Source organism: Coffea arabica, chromosome 2e (genome assembly GCF_036785885.1).
Source record: "Coffea arabica cultivar ET-39 chromosome 2e, Coffea Arabica ET-39 HiFi, whole genome shotgun sequence".
NCBI classification, from domain to species: domain Eukaryota; kingdom Viridiplantae; phylum Streptophyta; class Magnoliopsida; order Gentianales; family Rubiaceae; genus Coffea; species Coffea arabica.
Genome location: NC_092313.1, coordinates 14,181,329 through 14,200,758, shown reverse-complemented (window position 1 = coordinate 14,200,758; position 19,430 = coordinate 14,181,329). Strand labels below are relative to the sequence as shown.

At 34.4% G+C, this 19,430-nt stretch overlaps 2 protein-coding genes across 2 annotated transcripts; one reads left to right on the top strand and one right to left on the bottom strand.

Annotated features, from left to right (window-relative positions):
• Nucleotides 1-4,156: 4,156 nt before the first annotated feature.
• Nucleotides 4,157-11,091, top strand: LOC113726201 (ras-related protein RABA1c). Its single transcript, XM_027249781.2, has 2 exons — nt 4,157-4,627; nt 10,430-11,091. Exons 1-2 carry the CDS (start codon nt 4,407-4,409, stop codon nt 10,863-10,865), a joined length of 657 nt encoding a protein of 218 aa, XP_027105582.1. The 5' UTR covers nt 4,157-4,406; the 3' UTR covers nt 10,866-11,091.
• A 4,595-nt stretch (nt 11,092-15,686) lies between these two features.
• On the bottom strand, nt 15,687-17,444 carry LOC113726200 (probable WRKY transcription factor 65). Its single transcript, XM_027249780.2, has 3 exons — nt 17,119-17,444; nt 16,799-16,951; nt 15,687-16,671 (listed from the first exon to the last, which is right to left on the bottom strand). The coding sequence occupies exons 1-3, from the start codon at nt 17,256-17,258 to the stop codon at nt 16,086-16,088; spliced, it is 879 nt and encodes a 292-aa protein (XP_027105581.1). The 5' UTR covers nt 17,259-17,444; the 3' UTR covers nt 15,687-16,085.
• Between the last annotated feature and the right edge of the window lie 1,986 nt (nt 17,445-19,430).

Here is a 19,430-nt window from a genome sequence, read left to right as displayed (position 1 = left end):
GCTTTTTACTCATTTGTCCATATTAATGAAATAACTAAATTTTTGCACAAATTTGTCCCTCCTAATAAAAAATTTATGTTTTGAAGTAATTTGCCCATTTTATTGAAATAACTAAATTTTGGACTAATTTGCCCATTATTAATAAATTAAAATCTTGGCTAATTTGGCTTTACTAAAATTTTAGACTGATTTACCCCTCTAAAAGCGAAAGTAAATTTTATACTATTTTGACACTAGTTAATTATATAACCATTTTTTTGGTCAAATTTAATTCATAAAAGGTTAAATATATAAACTGAGACTTGTCAACAAATAATAAGGTCGAACTTGGCTCAGAACAAAAACTTATGTGTTAGTTCGGGTCGGAACACGCGCACGCGCGCACACACATATACACACATTTATATATATATATATTTATATAACTTTCTATAAGCCCAGTTTGGTCTTACCAAAACCCGAACAGCCCTAATTGTTGGTCTGCCAAAAAGGGTATTTTGGTCTGTAAATAAGTAGTCTCACCTCATCCTATCTCTTGCCAAACACAGAATGAAGTTATTTTCTAAGACATCCTATCCAACATAAAGCCAACCAAATATTGAATAATAAGATTACTCATCCAATGATGACTTAACTCATGATGAATAATCCGAGAATAAGTGATCTTCTCTTATCCAATCCATGAACCAAATGCACCCTTATAGTACACGAAGAAAAGAAATAGAATTCATAGCCGCATAAAAGCAACAAAGACAAGGTCTTTTATATTTAGAGAGAACATTAAACATGTATTTTTCTTTGTCCTTAATTTTTCAAGAGCATACCTTCCCTATTTGCCACTTTCATTGAGCCATTTTGTTGTTTCTTTAAACAAAGTAAAAACAATAAAATGGCTCAATAAAAATAGATAAAAAATTTTAGGATTAATCTTTCATACACCATTGGATGCATTACAACTCATCTGAATTTAAATTTGAATTCCAAATTTTGCTCACACATCATGCATCCAACCGTAATAATGTATATATTATCAATATATATAAGATTTACTCAAAATTTTATCCACTTATATTGATACATAATTGGATTACTATTCAACCTAGAGTATAAATTTTTATCTAAAGTGGCCTATTCTAAACTAATATAAACTAACGGCTAATGCAACCTAGATTTATTTGAATTTTTGTTTCAAGTAACTAAAATAGCCATTTTTGGAAAGGCCATGTACAAATTGAGTAAAATAATAGAAAACTAAGCACCGACCTATCATCTCTGGTCAAATATCTCTTTTCATATTATACTTTCGTGTCATGATCACCTATTTTAATTTCTTGGAATTGTTGGCTGAACAATCCATTATTACTATCATTTAAGGGTCCAGATGCTAATTCGAACTGCTTAAGTTTTTCCCAATTAGTTCATGCAATGTCATTGGCTGCAATTGCTAGCAAGAATATGTGTTTGTAGTCTGTAGAGAATTGCTCTTACTGTTGAATCTTGATGGTATCTCATGGATTGGATGCAGAAACTCTAGAGTTTAGCAGTTAGGAATAGCAACTACTTCAAATTAGATTTGAGGAATCCAAAGCACTAGTGAAATTCAAGACCATAATTGACAACAAGGAGATAACTTGCTTTAAAGGAAAAGTATTTCAATGAAGAACATCATCTTGGAAGAGAACTATGCTTCAAAGAAATGGTCATTTTAGAGAGATAAGGAGATGGAAATGATAGTGGGAAAAAAAACTGATTCAACATGAATAATAAAAACCACTTCAGTAGGTTGCCAGTTTTCTATATTATTAAACATCATACAACCTGTTCTGTATTATTAAAGATCATACAACCTGATAGTAGCATGTGTGTATCCATTACATCATAATTTTGTAGATTTCAACTAAAGTCAGCTAGCAAACTGAGTTAACTTAACTATATATATATACTATCAAAATGGATAACAACACTCTAACTCTCTCTAATATAATTTTGGTGTTTGTTTGAATTTTTTTTGGGTATGATGTAGTATCTTCTATATGTTATGTTTACAGTTGTCAATCTTAAAAAAAAGAACTCATTTTTTTTTATTTGAAGTTTGTTTTCAAGAGAACACAAAAATCACAAACATATAGTTCAAGAAATGGATAAAGAAATGCATACATAAGTACAGGACGATCATACGTCATTCATGCACGCTACATTTATTAGTTTAATATAAAGGAGCACTGTTGAAAGGATTCCAAGGCGCACCATACAAAATAATTCTACTCCCAACATTCTTAAGCCTACAACTAGTGTTGTAATCGAGTCGAGTCGAGCTCGAGTATCGCCATACTCGAGCTCGACTCAACATATAGATAGGGTGCTCGAGCTCGAGCTCAAGCGAGTAGTATTATTGGAGCTCGAGCTCGAGTTCGAAGCTTGCTCGCAGTACTCGTGCTCGACTCGCATGGGCTCGAGTCATGCAAGCCTTATCGAGCTCAGTCGAGCTCGATTTATTAAATTTTATTTTCTTGATAATTTTTTAGTGAAAAGACATTATTGCCCTTTTAAAATTTTTATATGACTTGAAATATTTCGTAAATTCGACAATTCTTTTGGGTATAAGGGTAATTTTATAATAATAATATATTAAATAATTAAAATTAAAATGCTCGATAAGGCTCGTCGAGCCTTCGAGCATCGCTTCTGGATGCTCGAACTCGACTCGAATTCGGTTTGACCGAGTTCGAGTCAAGCTTTTGACCGAGCTCCTCGCGAGCAGCTCGGTTCGATTACAGCCCTACCTACAAGGAGTAATATTCAAAAAGGTTCTTTAATCAGTAGATTTTCAAGCAAAACTTTTGCTATGACAATAGTATACAATAGTAAGTACAAATATGACAAAATTTTTAGATGGAGTAGAATTGATATGGTTCGTGTAAATTAGCTTTCAGCACATCACTAATTTGATTGAGATGGAATATGACAATGGATTATCAAGGGATTTGAGTATCAGAATGACCTTTATTATCCTCATCAACAAGATATCAGTTTTTTTCTTTGAATATTGTTGTGGCTGATATGGTTTCACAGAGTTTCTTTAGCACGAATTCATGCTTCTTTATCCTGTGCATTTTGCTTAAACTTCTGGCGTGTAATCAGATGTGACTCTTCCACGTATTTGTTTTGAGCACGCCCATAGAACTCGACTTGTGATAGCTCTTGTGGTTCCTAATGTCAAGGACGAAGCTAAAACTTCTAATTAGGCAGAGGCGAAAAATAGAGATCTTAGAAATTCAAAATAATGAAGTACAGAAAGTATCACAAATTCTAATTCCAAATCCAAAATATGATAGCTAGCATTTTGATGCTAGGACAAGTCAAAAATTAAAAAAAAAAAAAATCAAACTCTCCTCCATTCTCCTCTCTACTAATGCAAGTGTTACGCAACAACAAATGTTATTTAAGAGATTAGAGGTTAGTATGTTAGGTTAAGGTTATGTTAAAAAAGGGCGTAAAAGATTACTTTTAATTACGTTGGAGGGTAAAATAAGGAGGGATATTATTAAGTCATTCTAAATAAAACATATATGAAAGTAGGATTTTCGAAAAAATTTTAGGAGGTGTCCCCGTCCTTGCTTAAAGCTACCAAGTACCCTGCTTCAATTGGAATTGGTTTAACTTACAAATCCATCTTCGTTTAGACGATGTTTTATTAACTCTCATTTGGAACTCTTATTTGAGCTATGTTCTTAAATTTCAAGCCCAAATTCACATTAGCCTAAGTATGAACAAAGTATGGTCCATTTTTGCAGGCCAATGGGGTGGGATAGCGTACTAAATTCCAGTATTTGTAACCAGCCTAAAAGGGTCCGTGCAATTTTATTCTGTTGAGAAGGTTGGTGATGTCCTTTTCACTTCTTTTAATATTTGTCCCTTTTAAGAAAATAAAACACCTTTAATTTCTCCTCATTTTCCCCCTAAAATCCAGCCTTGCCAGGTTGCAGACAGCAGTCTCTTTCTTTTCCCACTCAAATTACTCAATTTGAAAGAGTCAAGAGAAAAGTAGTACATAGTATATATTATTCTTCTCCATTAAAAATGGAAATAGTCAGAAAAAAGAAAATTCCCATTTCCCACCCAACCCATAATAGTAATACAGTCAAAAAAGAAACACAAACAAAAAAGAAAAAGGATATACAAAAATCAAAATCCAAGAAAAAGGCTTTGGAGAGAGAAACCTGAACATCATACGAAATCATTCATTATACTCCTTCCTCCAAACCCCACTACTTGAGCAGAAAAGATTTGCTTTATTAATTCAAAAATATCAAGAAATCTCATTCTTAAAGTTCTATTTGATTATTTCACCAATAGAGTAGTCAGTGTAGTTCTGTACTAGTAGACCTGGGGTAGATTGAGGAGTAATGGCAGGGTACAGAGCTGAAGATGACTATGACTACCTGTTTAAGGTGGTTTTGATTGGAGATTCAGGTGTTGGCAAGTCCAACTTGCTTTCAAGATTCACCAGAAATGAGTTCAGCCTTGAGTCCAAGTCTACAATTGGTGTTGAGTTTGCTACCAGAAGCTTGAATGTTGATAATAAAGTCATCAAGGCTCAGATTTGGGATACTGCTGGCCAAGAAAGGTGACATTTTCCTTTCAGATTTTGACTTTTCTGATCTGGGTTTTTCTTAGATTGCTCAAATTTGTCTGCTTTTCTGGTCTTTTATGATGCTTTTCTCGAGGGAGGATATTTGTTTCTAGGACAAATGCTAGTCAAGATAGGTGGATATTTGTCCAAAAGTTGCTAATTTTGGATCGTTGGTGAATTTGCATATTCAATAGGCACAGTTTTGCCAACTTAGAGATCTGAAGAATCTCGACAATGTTGTTCTAATGTTTGATTGTGATCTGAAAATGGTGGTGATCAAGGGTAATATGCTGATATATTGCCTTTGAGATCCACTCTGCAAGTGGATTACAAGGTGTCCTTGAAAATTTTCAGTAGCATTCAATGATGGTAGATCCTGCTTTGATTTGTTTACGAGTTCATAGATCTTACTGTCCTGCTGGGTATTGGTATTGCTTGTTTTGTTACTTTGCCAATTTCATGGGGGCGAGGATTGGAAACTTAATAAGATGTGCAGAAGATTTTTTTTCTTCTCTTGGTTGCTAAGGCTACTTACAGTTAGGGGAGTGGTAAAATTGCTGAAGTTGTGCTGTGACGGGACATGCTCAGTTTGCTAATGGAGGTTTGGTTTTGTTGCGTGTTATTTAAATATATTTGATTAATTAATGCAAAATTTAAATCAGAAACTATTGTAGTCTGTGGTATTACTGGAATGACTTTATAGAAGTGGAGCAGAGGACTATGCGTTAGATTCGCAAAATGACTGGAATGACTTTATAGGGAAAGCAGTAGAGCGGGGCAACTATAGTATAGATTCACAAAATGAAGAGTTACTTGCAATAATGCACCGATGCTTCTAAGCTATCTGTAGTTGGAGTAGGGAATTATGCTTTTTGTTGAAGTATAACTCTCTGCATGTCCCTTTAACAGTTAAATTATGTAAACTTTTTGGCATGTTATCCTGAACTTGGGTCCATGTTAGAAATAAGAAAATATGTCATGATATATATGTGCACATCACGAAATAATTACCTTTTGAATATAAGTTGATGTCATGTTTGTATCTCTAATGCAAATTATGGGTCTTTGTGCATCCTTTTGACTATAGGTTGATTTTACTGCTATGTGATTGTTGCAAGTGTATGGTTAGCTAAACCAATACAACGTATTGAAGAAAGATGGATGTGAGGAGTGTTGGTTTTGCGATATTTCAGATGAAATGATCTGAAATAAGTGTTAACTAAAGAGGCATCTGGAATTTATATAATCATTTTTTTACTTGTGTAATAGCACCACAATTAGATTCTCGTCTTGTAGTTTTGTTTTTGGTGGATTTTGGTGGAAGCATCTTTGGTAAAATCTGGTGTGCTTGGAGGCAAATTTTGATGAGGTACAGAAAGTAGGTTTTCTTTAAAATGTTTTTGTCCTTCACAAGGAGTTTAATTTGGAAATTTTAAGACAAATTGGATGGATGCAGAGAACAAGAATTTTTGATTATTCTCAAATATTGATGGTGTTGGCTAGATAAATTGAGCTGCCTAGTAATTATGCATGTAAAATCGTGAATCTCATTACTGAAATCATTTTGTACATTAAGATTTTTACATTAATTGGTGTCTTGTGTCACTTTTGAGCAACATTAGCCTTATTTCAATTACTTTAGTAAATCTCTATCCTACTGCATGAACTTTACCAGTTCCAGTTTGATTTGAATCTACTACTGGTTCTTGTATCAGATAATATGACAAATATAATGTAAAAGCTGGTAAGCTCCATTGTATTAGAAATTTTCAAGTGACAGACTGGTGATATCCTTTTCATTTACCCAGAACAGGGAATATCTTCTCACGGTCATCGCCTTGTGTAGATTATGCATTGACAGGCTTAGTGTTCATTGTAACAGTAATCTCATTGTGTCTCATTTTGCTTAATAATGTGATGGAAAGCACCCTTCTTTTTGTTCTTGTTCTTGTTCTTCTTCTCTCTCTCTCTCTCCCTCCCTCCTGACAAGCCTCCTATGTTGACAGATGCTAGCTTTTACTCATTCACACCTGTCACTCATCCACTAGTCTTAGCCCTATGATATTGTAGAGTGATACCCACCTCTCTGTCCAACTCGTGGCAGCACTCTGAACCCAATTATATGGCAGAACCTATATAATTTTCTCTTTCAACCTTTAAGATAAAATACGGCCCTTACCACTAGCTCAATCCACCTGATCTAGACTTCACTTAAATTTCATGAGGTGGCCCTTTAAACTTGTGATAGATTTCAAATAATCTCCAAAACTCCCATTTCATTCTCCATTTATGATGATTAATACTTGACTAGTCCCTATTAGTCAATTGCATTTATGGATCTGTGTCAGGATCAATGGGAAATGAATGTCTTAGGTTGGCCAGAGAGCACTGCTTATAGCATTGATGCTGCATAGCATGAGAGAATGAATTATTAAAAAAACTGACTCCATAATTACAAATAGCATGAGAGGAAGCTTTAGTTGAGTCGAGTTTGGTGCATTTTAACCTGCAGTTTAGGTTTTACTTTGGGATTTTGGCCAGCAGCATGGCATTCATATAGGAGAGGGAATGATGCCTGAAGGTGGCAAAGGCTACGTCATGAGAATATTTTTGGGAGAGGTAGCTGAAATGAATAGCCATTTAGGAGTTGGGCTTTTGGGGGATATTAGTGTCATAGGAATAGAGAAGGTAGGTGTTGTGATGAGGGGAAGAGAGCACCACCAAAAGTTATAGATGCAAAAAAGCACAGGCAATCAGATTGTGGATGGTTGTTGGGGGAAAAAGAAAGAAGAGGAAATTAGTCTTTGAAATAGAATCAAACAGACCAAAACATCAGGTGAAAGCTAATGAAAAAGAAAAATAAGGAGTAGCATGAATTAATTTTACCACCAATAAGAATGAAACTAGAGCAGTGAGAACAAATGCAATGATAAAATGACAGGACACGGAGATAAAATGAACAGCAGAGGTGACCTTGTCATAAAAAAGCTTTTCAAAATTTGAAAAGAGGCATGAAAAAGCTTGTCAGAATTTGAAAAGAACCTTGTGCATGAATATCTGCATATAGAAAGCAGTTATGGGGGAAGTCATGCTTCAAAAACTAAAGTGGAAGTATACTTTTCTTTGTTGGGTTGAGGCATGAAAGTACTAATCAATAAAATGAAGTTGCCCTGGCTGTTTCTTCCTTGCACAGAGATGCATGTTGCATTAGGCTTTTTCTTAGAATCTCAATGTACAAGGTGCTATCAGAATCTATCACATAAAAAAAGGAGATGCTGTTGGAAAGTAAAACTGCAGTCAAGATGAATACCTTAGTAAAAGAGCTCTTAATTAGGTAACAGGTTACGTGGCTTGCGCTCCACATTTTGCATCAAGTGCCGGGTATTTTGCTGAGAGTTGATAGTTCGAGTTTGGCTTCTCACTCTCTAGTAGTACTATGTGCTAGATGGACTGGCTTCAAGTGTGCAATTGATCCGCTCTCTCTTGGCTGACTCAAGGATTGGGTTTTTAGAACAAAAGATAAAATTGTTGTTTCCTTTGGTTGGAAGTTCAGAAGGACTGGAAAAGGAACAAGAGGAAAAAAGGAATGTAATGAGATTTCAAAGATTATTTATCTGTTCTGTACTTAGATGGTTTTCTAATAAGGGTATAATTTGATACCATAAATAGCCTGAGCAGGGGCTAGTTGTGCATCATATTTGGAAAAGATGGAATTGATACTTTGTTGTAGGTTCTGCTTTATAGTCTTGAACTGATTCATTCTTCTTGTCCCTGTAAGATGGATTGGAACATGCATTTAAAGTAGTCTAGATGCTGCCAACCCACTACACCAAGCGACTCTAGCTTTAATTTTCTCTCTTACTGTAAATGTAGCCAAACTTGGTTTTCTTTTAATTTTTTTTCTTTCAAAGCTCCTAAGAAAGGAATGGAAAAAAAATGCAAAATTATCTTCCCAGATATATGGATGCCATATTTTGGTGGAGAATTTTCTGTTTTTCGAGAATATTCATTTTACACATATTTTAATTATTTGTTTATCTCACATACACCACATATCCCTGATGTGCTATTGTAATTTTTCCCTAAAAACTCTTCCCAAATTTGCAATCCAAACAACCTTCTCTTTTTGTCCATTGCTCTCCTTCATAGGAGCCTTAGAAAATAATTGGCTTTTGGTTGGTTTATCAATTAGGATTTCATTGTTACCTCATATAAATATTTTTTTTCTTACATTTTTTTTGTGGCTAACAGATTTGTGGAAGATGAATGTTGAAGGAGTAGAAAATTTTCCTATTTTAGAGAAAGCCCTAGAGAATCCTGATGCATACATTTGAAATTGATTTAGACTGCAAAGTTTTGTGCTTTATGAATTAAGATTCACCGTAAACCTCCAATTAGTACCTTTACGATGTCATGGAGGATTTTTTTTTTTTTTTTGCATGCTAGAAGTTTTGGTGGATGAGTTAAAAAAATAAAAAAAACACAAAATTGTAAAAAAAAAAAAAAAAAAAGCTTTGGTGTACAACAGTGAAAAAGGACTATTTACTGGAGCGAGCAATGAGAACAAACATAGCGAGCGGGCAAAAGAAAAAGATATGGTGGTTCTTTGTTTATTTTGGAAGGACAAATCTAATAGGAATTATCATGGTTTGGTATCTTTAGAAACTTAAAATTAAATTGACAACGATGGATGGAGAACTTGAGAATGATATTCCTTGCTAAATTAAATTGACTGTATCCTCAGAGGTACTCCTGCATGGTAATGCGAAAAGTACAGAGACACAAGTATTGGAATACTGCACTTAAAGAAATAAAATGCTGGTCTGCAAGATGGATACATAGACAATAGAGTTGGACTCAACACAGTAAGATATATTTGTGATCGTACCAGAAGAGTTAACTGATGAATTTTATTCATTAAGTTGATGTACTGGTAATTTAAGAGAATCCATCAAGGCATTTTTGCCTTTATTGCATATCTGATAGTGATCACCTTAAGAAAAGGTGAGAGACTACATGTGCAGGAAATTCAACTGAAGTAAATGATTGATGTAGGTGTAGACTGCTGTTAATAGAGTAAGGGGCAATTCATGGATGAGAGCAGAGGTACTGCTGAATAAATAGAACAATGCAAGGTCAGTCTTGTAGTCAAGCCTAACTAATTACAAGAGAACCCGGAAGAGTTCTATTAATTTGTGTAAAAATATGTATGGCTCCTTTGCCTATGGCGCTGAAATGTTCATATTCTCTGCTGCTTCGTGTAACCTTGCATGTAATCTGCCTTGAATGTCAAAATGTTAATGATGCTTTGCTTAATCTTAGCCTACCACAAAATTGTGCTAATACAAAGTAATGATGCTTTACCACAGTTCTAGCATTGTCTTGTGCTTGTTTATACCACAATATCGGGTTAAAGGGCTAAAATATTTGAATTCTGTGGGAACAAAACTAATCATAACATGGATAATTCATCCATTCATTATTTTTGTGTTGTAGCAATTTCTTCAGTGAAGTGACTATTGTACATAACCTGAAATTTGAAAAGCATTGATTGTCATTTTGGTGTAAGTTGTTTTGTTGCGTTGGGAAACCATTAAATATTCTTGTATTTGAAATGCTTGCCCTTTTTAATTGTGACAGTTGGAATGTATCTGCTTCATGGTGACTTTACTGCAAATTTTTTGGCCTCTTCAGCTTATAGATGCTATTGGGGTCTGCCAAATGTTCTTCCACCAACAAAATTCTTTATAACTGTGGCTATAATTTTGATTTCTTGTGATCTCTTTGGATCTCTAGGTATCGGGCCATCACCAGCGCCTATTACCGCGGTGCTGTTGGTGCCTTGCTTGTGTATGATGTGACACGGCATTCTACTTTTGAGAATGTAGAAAGGTGGTTGAGGGAACTGAGAGATCACACAGATCCCAATATTGTTGTCATGCTTGTTGGCAACAAGTCCGATCTCCGACACCTTGTGGCAGTCTCAACTGAGGATGGAAAGTCTTTTGCAGAAAGGGAATCACTTTATTTCATGGAAACTTCTGCACTTGAAGCTACCAATGTGGATAGTGCATTTGCAGAGGTCCTTACGCAGATTTACCATATAGTGAGCAAGAAGGCCATGGAGGCTGGTGAAAATGGAGCTAATGGAACAGTTCCATCAAAGGGAGAGAAAATCGATGTCGGTAAGGATGTATCCGCTATGAAGAAAGGTGGCTGCTGTTCAACATAGTTTTTAACCAAGTTGATATGCAGCATTCTGAGGTGTTTATTTAAATTGCTGGATGTATGTCTACACTAAGATTGTAGCTAAAGTTTCTAAATTAAGCGCCTACATAGACGTGGAAATTGTCTATCTGTTATTATTTTTGTTCTAAATATTTGAGCAGGACTGCTGTTACATCTGGACAAGCAGAATTTGGTTAGAAATGAAATGTTGGTCCTGTTGTTTTCATTTATTCATTGATCGTGTACTCTTTTAGGACCATACTACTTCACTTGTCTATTGTACTAATCTCCAAATTATCTTGAGCAAGTAAACTTCAATCATGACTTATCTCATACCGGCATTTTGGGTTGGACTGAAATTTGTGGGCGTCCAATTGAAGATTATTTCAGAAAGCTTTTTTTGGGTATTATTCACCATGGTACTTCTTTTGTTGAATGTACCTGAGCTAAAATAAGATGGCAAGAAATCGTGTTTAGCGAATATTATGAATAATTACTGTATCCAAACGCAACAGTCTCACAGACTACTGACCAGAAAAACAAAAGAAAACTCTCACAGTGCAGATCAGGCCTTGTTTGGAATGCTTTTTCTTTAAAATTTTTTTTATATTTTTCAGTTACATTTTATTTCACATACATTAAAGTGCTATAGTATATTTTTATACAAAAACTTTAAAAAAAATAGCAATCCAAATGGGTTAGTCTCGGAGAGACGAGCAAGGTGATTATGTTAAAAGGTTATCTGACAAGTTTTTTTTTTTTTGTTTGGGTATAAATCACAGGTAACGCATTTGTTTTACGGTCCAACAAGATTACGACTAAACTATTAACTCATCATATCAGTACATTGATCAAACTCACATTTACATGTCACTGTAAATAAAGCTCTACATCGGCAAAATATGCTTCCTTTTCTCTATTTTCCCTTGAGAACTGGTATAGAATCTTTGAAACTATTTGAAATAAGGATATGAGCATCCTTGTTTAGAGTTTGATATTGACACAAGGATACCAAATTTCGTGGGTTAAATAGTAGCAACATGTTAAAGGGACAAAATGGTTGCCTTATTAACTTGCACCTATATAAATAATTCATCTACTTGAACGTAATAATTCACCAAACTCTTTAGTTTTTCTTCTTCATTCTTGGGTGAAGACACTAATAGGTTCATTCATGGAATTAGATGATTATGAAACGGGGAAAGCAAATACTTCTTTCATCATTCTGAATCTAATTTACCCAACAGCAGCCAGATCTAGTTGAACATAACAAAAGATTCGTTTAGTACAAGCTCTGAATTTTCTATCTATTTATAAACTAGTGCTATTCAAGTTTTGAAGGCATTGAAAATGAATTTGAAAGCACACCAGTGATAACCTGTCATTCTAAGCTAGCTAAATTCAGTGGGTTGTATCCAACTCTTGAAATTCTATTCATCAGGACAAGGAATTCCCTTTTCTCAAAAGAAAAAAAAAAAAGGACAAGGAATTCGCTTGTGTATTCAGGCGTAAATCAAAGAGTGCATTCAACAAATTTTCATTCTTACCATCAACCATAAGAAAAAGAGTAGGAAACAAAAGAAGAAAGAAAAGATATATTTCACATGCATTAAAAGATTGAAGACAAAAACCGAGATAGAAATGAAGAGATCTAAAATATTTTGCTCAATATTCTAAGCCATATCGTCTTTCATTTTATAATTGGCGACGCTTTTAGCAAATTTACACACCCTCTTCTTTGTGAGGTATTTAAGAAGTAGCAAAGTATGCTTCGAACGAGAGTTAAACTAGAGACCTTACAATTACATGGTTAATGTCTATACCAGTTGAGAAATATCCTACGATTCAGTAATACTAATTCAAGCAATAGTTATCAATTTCTCATTTCAAAACCCTCTTACCAAATGGCACCTCACATCACCCTTACGATGTATTACCATCACACTAAGAAAGCTTAGAAAATTCTTGTGATTTGTTTGATTCCCATGTTGTGTTTTGAACTACCAAATTTCTTATTGAAATATTGATTTGCAGAATTGACAAGGCCGAATGAGAAGTTTGACGAGAAAATCTCGACTTGATTGAAGGATAAGACAGTATCTCAAAACGTACTGCTATAACTTTAAAGGATAATTAAACTGCAACTTTTTACACTTTAAACAAATAATCAGATGATATGAGCATCAGATCTGCTTAATTATTATACTAATCCATCCTTAACTCACAAAGAACCCATTTACCATTAGTTTAATTCATTCGATGCTCTAATGGATAAGGGTTAACAAGAGTTGTTAGTGATTAGTAGCAGCCAATGACGTTGGTATAGATTCGAATGTGACGCTATGAAATGCACGTATGACATGTGGGGACAACAACACATCAAGCAAAAGTTTCACAAATTAATATGATTAGTACTAAAATAATATGAAGGTTGTCTTCCAAAATTACTATCTTCTTCTCCTATTGCAATAATAAAATGGGGAAAATTTATTTCTTATTTGTGACAGGGTTTAATTTTACTTTGCAACCCTAACTTTCCCCAAATTGCACTTTTTTACCCTAAAACTTGTTTTTCGCACTTTACTACCTTAAACATCTATTTTTTCGCAATCCATTACTCCTAAGTTTCAAAAATATATAGAAGATATCATCGGTCCATGATTGGTAAAGGGATCAACTAAACTCCTATGCCGCCAATTTTGTCCTTAAGATGCCCTTTTTATTAAAAAATTTGTGATACTGTGCATTTTTTTTCCTCCCACACAAAGCTAAAAAATGCTCTATTTTTGGATAGAAGAGAGAGGGAGAGAGGACTTCAAAAAATTTATAATAACAAAAAGAATCAAGCCTTTTGTTAGCTTTGGATAGGAAGAATCACGCCTTTCCAAATATTGTTTGGAGAACAACTAAGAACAAATGTTGAAAGGGCCTTTTTACAAATAATTGGTTGGAAAATATCTACTTCAATTTGCCAAATTTTTGTTAGTCATAGGGTATTCCGGATAATTAGAAGTTGAAGGTAGAAAATTATGAATTGATAGTTCAGGGTACAAAGTGCAATTTGATATTATTCGAGAGGTGCAAAGTGAGGTAACCTTGATAATTAACCCTTAATCAATGTGGGGTTAGCTAGATAAGCTTGGCGATTTGAAAGAAATCATGTGCAACCACCTTATTTTAAGGACTGCTTATGTAATAATTACCAAAATGATTGGTCCTCACCTTCGCCAATTGAATCCAGCCATCATTGCTTTAAAGTCAATTTTCCTGTTCATTTGACTTTAGTGATCGGTCAGCCAATCAGTTGCTGGTCACATCTCTAGATTAAGTGATGAGAAAGTTGTTTGCCCAACTTGCTAGCTTTTTAAAGAGGTTGTATTAGGGCTGAGGATTGCTTTGATGGGGACTGAGGATGTGCATTACTGAATCGAAAGGAAAAAAGGGAACAATTACTTTTGGTCTTGGATCTGGTTTGTCTCTTTGTTATTTTCCAATAGAGTTGGTTGAGGTCCTCAACCTGCGGATCAAAATTCTCCTTTGCCATAACTTTTCTTGTCCTTTCCAAGAAAGAGAAAAGTGGTGGATCTAAGAGGTTAAAGATAATAAATCAATGATATATCAGGAGAACAAAAAAGGTTTGTTTGGATCCAAAGTTATTTGGAAATATTTTTTAGTATCATTTATTGTAACACTTTTGAGATAAAAAAATGATTAAAAAGCGTAATTTGTCTGTCAGATATCACAATTTTCCTCATGAACTTAAGCATGACTTAGATCTTTTTGTACAGTAAATTGCATCGGTATTTCAAGAAAAAGGCTATAATATATAGTTGTACTTAGAATTGAACAGAACATGCCGCCTGTAAAAATTGATTTTAATTCCTTGATCTGGCTCTTGTGCTTACCCCAAAACGAGATTAAATAAATATTTAAACAACCGCCAACTTTTTGTTGGCTATTGTATTTTCTTCATTGATATATCCGTACCTTTATTGAATTTTTTTCATTCACCAACCAAATTGGTTATTTGTGTTCCTCCCAAAAAAACCAAAATAAACAATTAAACACCTGATGTAATTACATGCTTAGCTAGTATTCTTTAGGTATCTAAGCATGCAGTAATTCCAAATGTTGGCAAAATTGGCTGCTGATGGATTCCATGAATTGGAACCTCAGCTCTGATCTCACAAAAAAAGGAAGAAGGAAAAAAGGCACTCGGTATTATTAGCTGAAAGAATTTTATGTTCTGTGTTACTTTCTTGTGGTCAGTCAATCAGGCTCTGTAGTTTCCACGCAAGAAATATCTAAGAGAAAGTCAGGCACGAGGGCTGACCAGTCGGTATCTAGAAGTAATGTGTTGCTCTAAGGAATTGAACTAGTCATCATCCAGGGATGATATTCAAGAGTCAAGCAAGCCAAAATTACAGAATTAATTATCAGTAATAACCTTTCAAATCTAAAAGCAAAAGAAAAAAAATGTTTTCAAATCTTCCATGAATCTTCATTCAAGTTTCACCAATATATTATCGAAGTATTTTTTTTTTATAAAAAAAAAAAAAAAAAAAGCATGCGTGATAAAAAAAAAAGTAATAAAATTTTATACAAATTTTAAAAAAATATTTCTACAGAAGTACCAGCAATGAGCAGCCTATAGTTTTGTATACCCGTGTAGAAATTTATGTCTGCCCATTGGAGGTTTCAATTTTTCATGGGAAAATAAAATAATTACTTCAAAATCATGGATCAAAACTAAGTGTGAGAAAAGGGGAAAAAAATCTCATAACATCTAATCTGTACTAACTAATTGAAGAGAAGACTTATGAAGTTCATCAAATTACAATGCCAAGAAGATCTCTTTCAATTTGTGCTTAAAGTACAAGAGAAAAAGGCCAAGAAAGTTAGCCGTTGGATAAGGATAGGATCATCCATGCATGAAGCTAATTACAATGAGAAGTTAAAGCACAGTTTCCTAGTGGGCATTTTTTTATTCTCACTATCCTACACTAAAACCTAGGAAAAATAGACAAAATACTAAATGCAACAAAAAAAATTTTAAAAGTCTATCTCTTTTTTATTTTTTTTCAATTTTCTTTTTTCCTCGAGGTCTAGGGCATCTTATGGAGCACGATACCCAAATTTCTATTCAATTATATAGTAATTCGAATAATGTTGCTGATTGGAACTAAAAACAAGTATAGGGTGTCTCAATTAATTGTTGATCTCATCACCCTGTGGTCCCACACCAAGGTGTCAAGCCGTGCCGCCGGCGTTCCTCCTCCCTCTCCATCATTCCCCGGTGGAAAACCGTCGAACATTCCGGCAATTCACCAAGATCGGCAAAAAATGATTCATCATCATCTCTCATTGTGAAAGCCATTGCCAAGTCCGCATCAGTCACCCTGGCCTCAGTCAAAATTGGAGACTCTAGCATGGTGCAAGACGTAGTAGACTCAAATTCTGAGAACCAACCATAGTCACTTGCACTAGAAATTAAGGGCACAAATTTTTCATCCGAATTCAGCTCGGCTTGGCTAGCAAATTTTGCAGGCTTCTCCTCTTCTTCCCCCTCCTCTTCATCTGAATTCGCAGAATTTGTACTCTCACCCTTTGTAGATGTTGTTTTTGTTGCCTTGTTAATCGACGGAGAACTATTCTGATTTTGGTTGTGATGATTTTGATTTCTAGGAGTCGGCCATGGGTGGTTATGCTCACAAGAGTACGTGACAACGAGCATATTAGGATCAACACGACTCCTTTCGACCTGTTTTCTAGCCGGGCACCCCTTCGAACTGCTACATCTATAGTATCCCCTGCAAGAATCAGCAAATAAATCGGAACTTCAGTTAAGTTCATGAATTCATTTCAAAGCATGCTTAAGATAATTTAAGGAAATTAATTTGCCAGATTCAAGAATTAATTTATGTTGCAAACGGATACCTAGGATAAGGGGAGCCTTTGATGGGCTTCTGGCCGTACTTCCTCCAAGCCCAAGAATCGAACGGTGGAACACCCATTTCACCCTTGAGCCTTGACCCCTCAGGATCTTTGATCGGCACGGACACCACTCTTTTCTGTATGGATCGCCTGCTACTGTAACAAGTCCCAACAACGTATTAAAACTGTGCATGCACAGCATAATTTTTTTTTTTTTTTTGGAAAAAAATAAAGCAAAAAAGAGGGAAAATATGGAAAAGAGATTCATAATCAACCAAAACAAGAAACAAGAACAGAGGGAAAAATTGTTACAAAATACAAACCTTTTCTTAGGGGATGAAGTACAAGTCATCTTGCTGTCGTTAAGCATGCAAAAACGTGGAGAATCTCCACTATTTTCAGGTGAATTTTCTGAATCTTCTTGCTCATTGATTAAAGGGCTGTTCGCAAATCTAGTTTCCATCCCACCAGCGACTTGAAATCTTCTACAACCTGGGAAGTTGATAATTGTAAAATGATGGTTTTGTTAACAAAGAAATAAAGAGAGAAGTGGAGCAACTGGTTGTACACACAGTGAAAGAGAGGAGTAGGGGGTGGGAGCTAGAGGGAAGGAAGAGGGAGAGATTGATGAGAACAAGAAATAGGGAAAAGTGGGGAAAGATTAGTTGGGGTTTTAATATTGGGTCCTAATGTTGACAGATGGGGAATGATACAGTTGTTTATAGAGGACGTGCAAGCAAATGTGAAAATAATCCAAAGTCTAATTATTAATTTATGAGTGTGAAAGCAACTACTGATGGTGATTTGTGTATTGTGATATAGTATTATGTCTGTGATTAATGGGGGGCCTAGTTTTGGATCATATTGGGACCTCCTTTGGTTCCTAGTATAGTAGTAGTAATGTACTTAGAAACTATTTTTCCCAATCCTTCCATGTACTTTCTTCTTCTTCTTTTTTTTTTTTAAATAAAAAAACTTCTTAACCTTGTTGGGAAGGTTTGTGGTATTCATTGCTTCCATGTAGTTGAAAAATTTTATATAGCCGGCAGATAATTAAAGCCATAAATAATAGCGATGCATCTCTACGGGCGGTAAACTGGTATTTATTGTGAGTTGCAAATTAAGTAACTTGGATTAGGATAGGATTTCCAATAAAATTTTAACTGTTCTAATAATTTGGTTCATTGAATAAGATAAGGTTAAGCAAACATACACTATATGAATTCCTCATGAAGTAAAAAATCACTTAAAACATCTTGAAAAGAATTAATGTTCATCAATTAAGTGTCTAAACTTTTCATTCGGTTTATTCTGTCCTTTTAGGCCATCTATTTCGATCAAATTCATCTCGTTCTGTGTAAGCACGTTAAGACCATGTGAGTTGGTAATTAATTGATTTTTATTTTCTTTTGGAATAAGTAACTTAATTATTAAGTTGATGCAAAGGCATTTGATAAAAATGTTAAGGAATTTTTTTTAAAGGAATAAACAGGATTATTTGAATATATATATAAGTTCAAAATGTGTATAATAATTACCCATTCTTTTGCAATCCGTTGGCTATACTTGTTCACGAAGGTGGGATTAATTTTCCAAATTGGTAAAATATCTGGGACTACATTGATGGGTTTCAAAGTTTCAGGACTAGATCGCATTCCAATCCAAATTGGTAGGACATTCAATTTCCGAGAAATTAATTGCGGGTCCTAAAGAATATAATTCTTCTAAAATTGGTAAGGACAAAGAACAGATTGTAAGGCCGGTTATAGCAGGTCGATTGGTTTAAATGCAGTGGACCTGTAATTGAACTTTTCACGGGCATTGATGATGAGAATTTCAGTAAGATTCCAGATAATTTCTATACCATCTATTTCCTATTATTTAGTTCCAAATCTAGCTTATACTTATCAACGCAAAGGTCATTGAGTTGATATAAGAAAGATGTCCAATTGAAAAAAGCTGTAATTTATGGAACAAGCATTTAGGCAAGGTATGTTTTGAGGGAATACGAGAAAGGAAAGTAAATAGAGGAATGATCTTTTAATGCTTGGATTGGTTTTTGAGGAGAGACACAAAAAGATAGGGAGGGATAACATTTAATTATTTTTTGTCAATTTCTGTTCGATCCAACGGAAATAGAAGGAAAGAAAATCAAGATTTATAGAAATTTTAAAATTTACCAAAAAAAACCTACGTTTTCACATACATTCTATCTAACTAGTGTCCATTGGATACTCATTAAAAAGTACTTCAGTTGTTAAATTTTTGGAAAGAGAAAATTAATTAGAGAAAATATATATATGCAAAAATAGGTAATAATTGTTAGTGTATACATATATGTGGTAGGTTGAGTGGATTTTAGATGATTTAACAAGTGTCCATTGAGCACTCATTAGAAAAATCATTATACAAATTGGACTTAAAAAAATTATGGATAAAAACATAAATACTGCATTCAAAAATTCCTTTCCTTTCCTTTCCTTATCTAAATAATATTTTTAAGGGGAAAAAAATCTGGATGGCCTTCAGACTACTCCCTCCATCCCACTTTGATAGTTCTATTTCTTTTTTAAGAAAAAGTAGTTAACTTTGTTGGAAAAGAAAATTTAGATTGTTATTTTCCAAAAATACCCTC

Bases quoted from the DNA above. Each gene is read 5' to 3' on its own strand.
- LOC113726200 (XM_027249780.2), bottom strand. From the start codon at position 17,258: ATGGAAACTAGATTTGCGAACAGCCCTTTAATCAATGAGCAAGAAGAT. The intron at 16,952-17,118 runs GTTTGTATTTTG...GACTTGTTACAG, and splicing joins ACTTCATCCCCTAAGAAAAG to TAGCAGGCGATCCATACAGA. The intron at 16,672-16,798 runs GTATCCGTTTGC...TGATTCTTGCAG, and splicing joins AAAGGCTCCCCTTATCCTAG to GGGATACTATAGATGTAGCA.
- LOC113726201 (XM_027249781.2), top strand. From the start codon at position 4,407: ATGGCAGGGTACAGAGCTGAAGATGACTATGACTACCTGTTTAAGGTG. The intron at 4,628-10,429 runs GTGACATTTTCC...TTGGATCTCTAG, and splicing joins GATACTGCTGGCCAAGAAAG to GTATCGGGCCATCACCAGCG.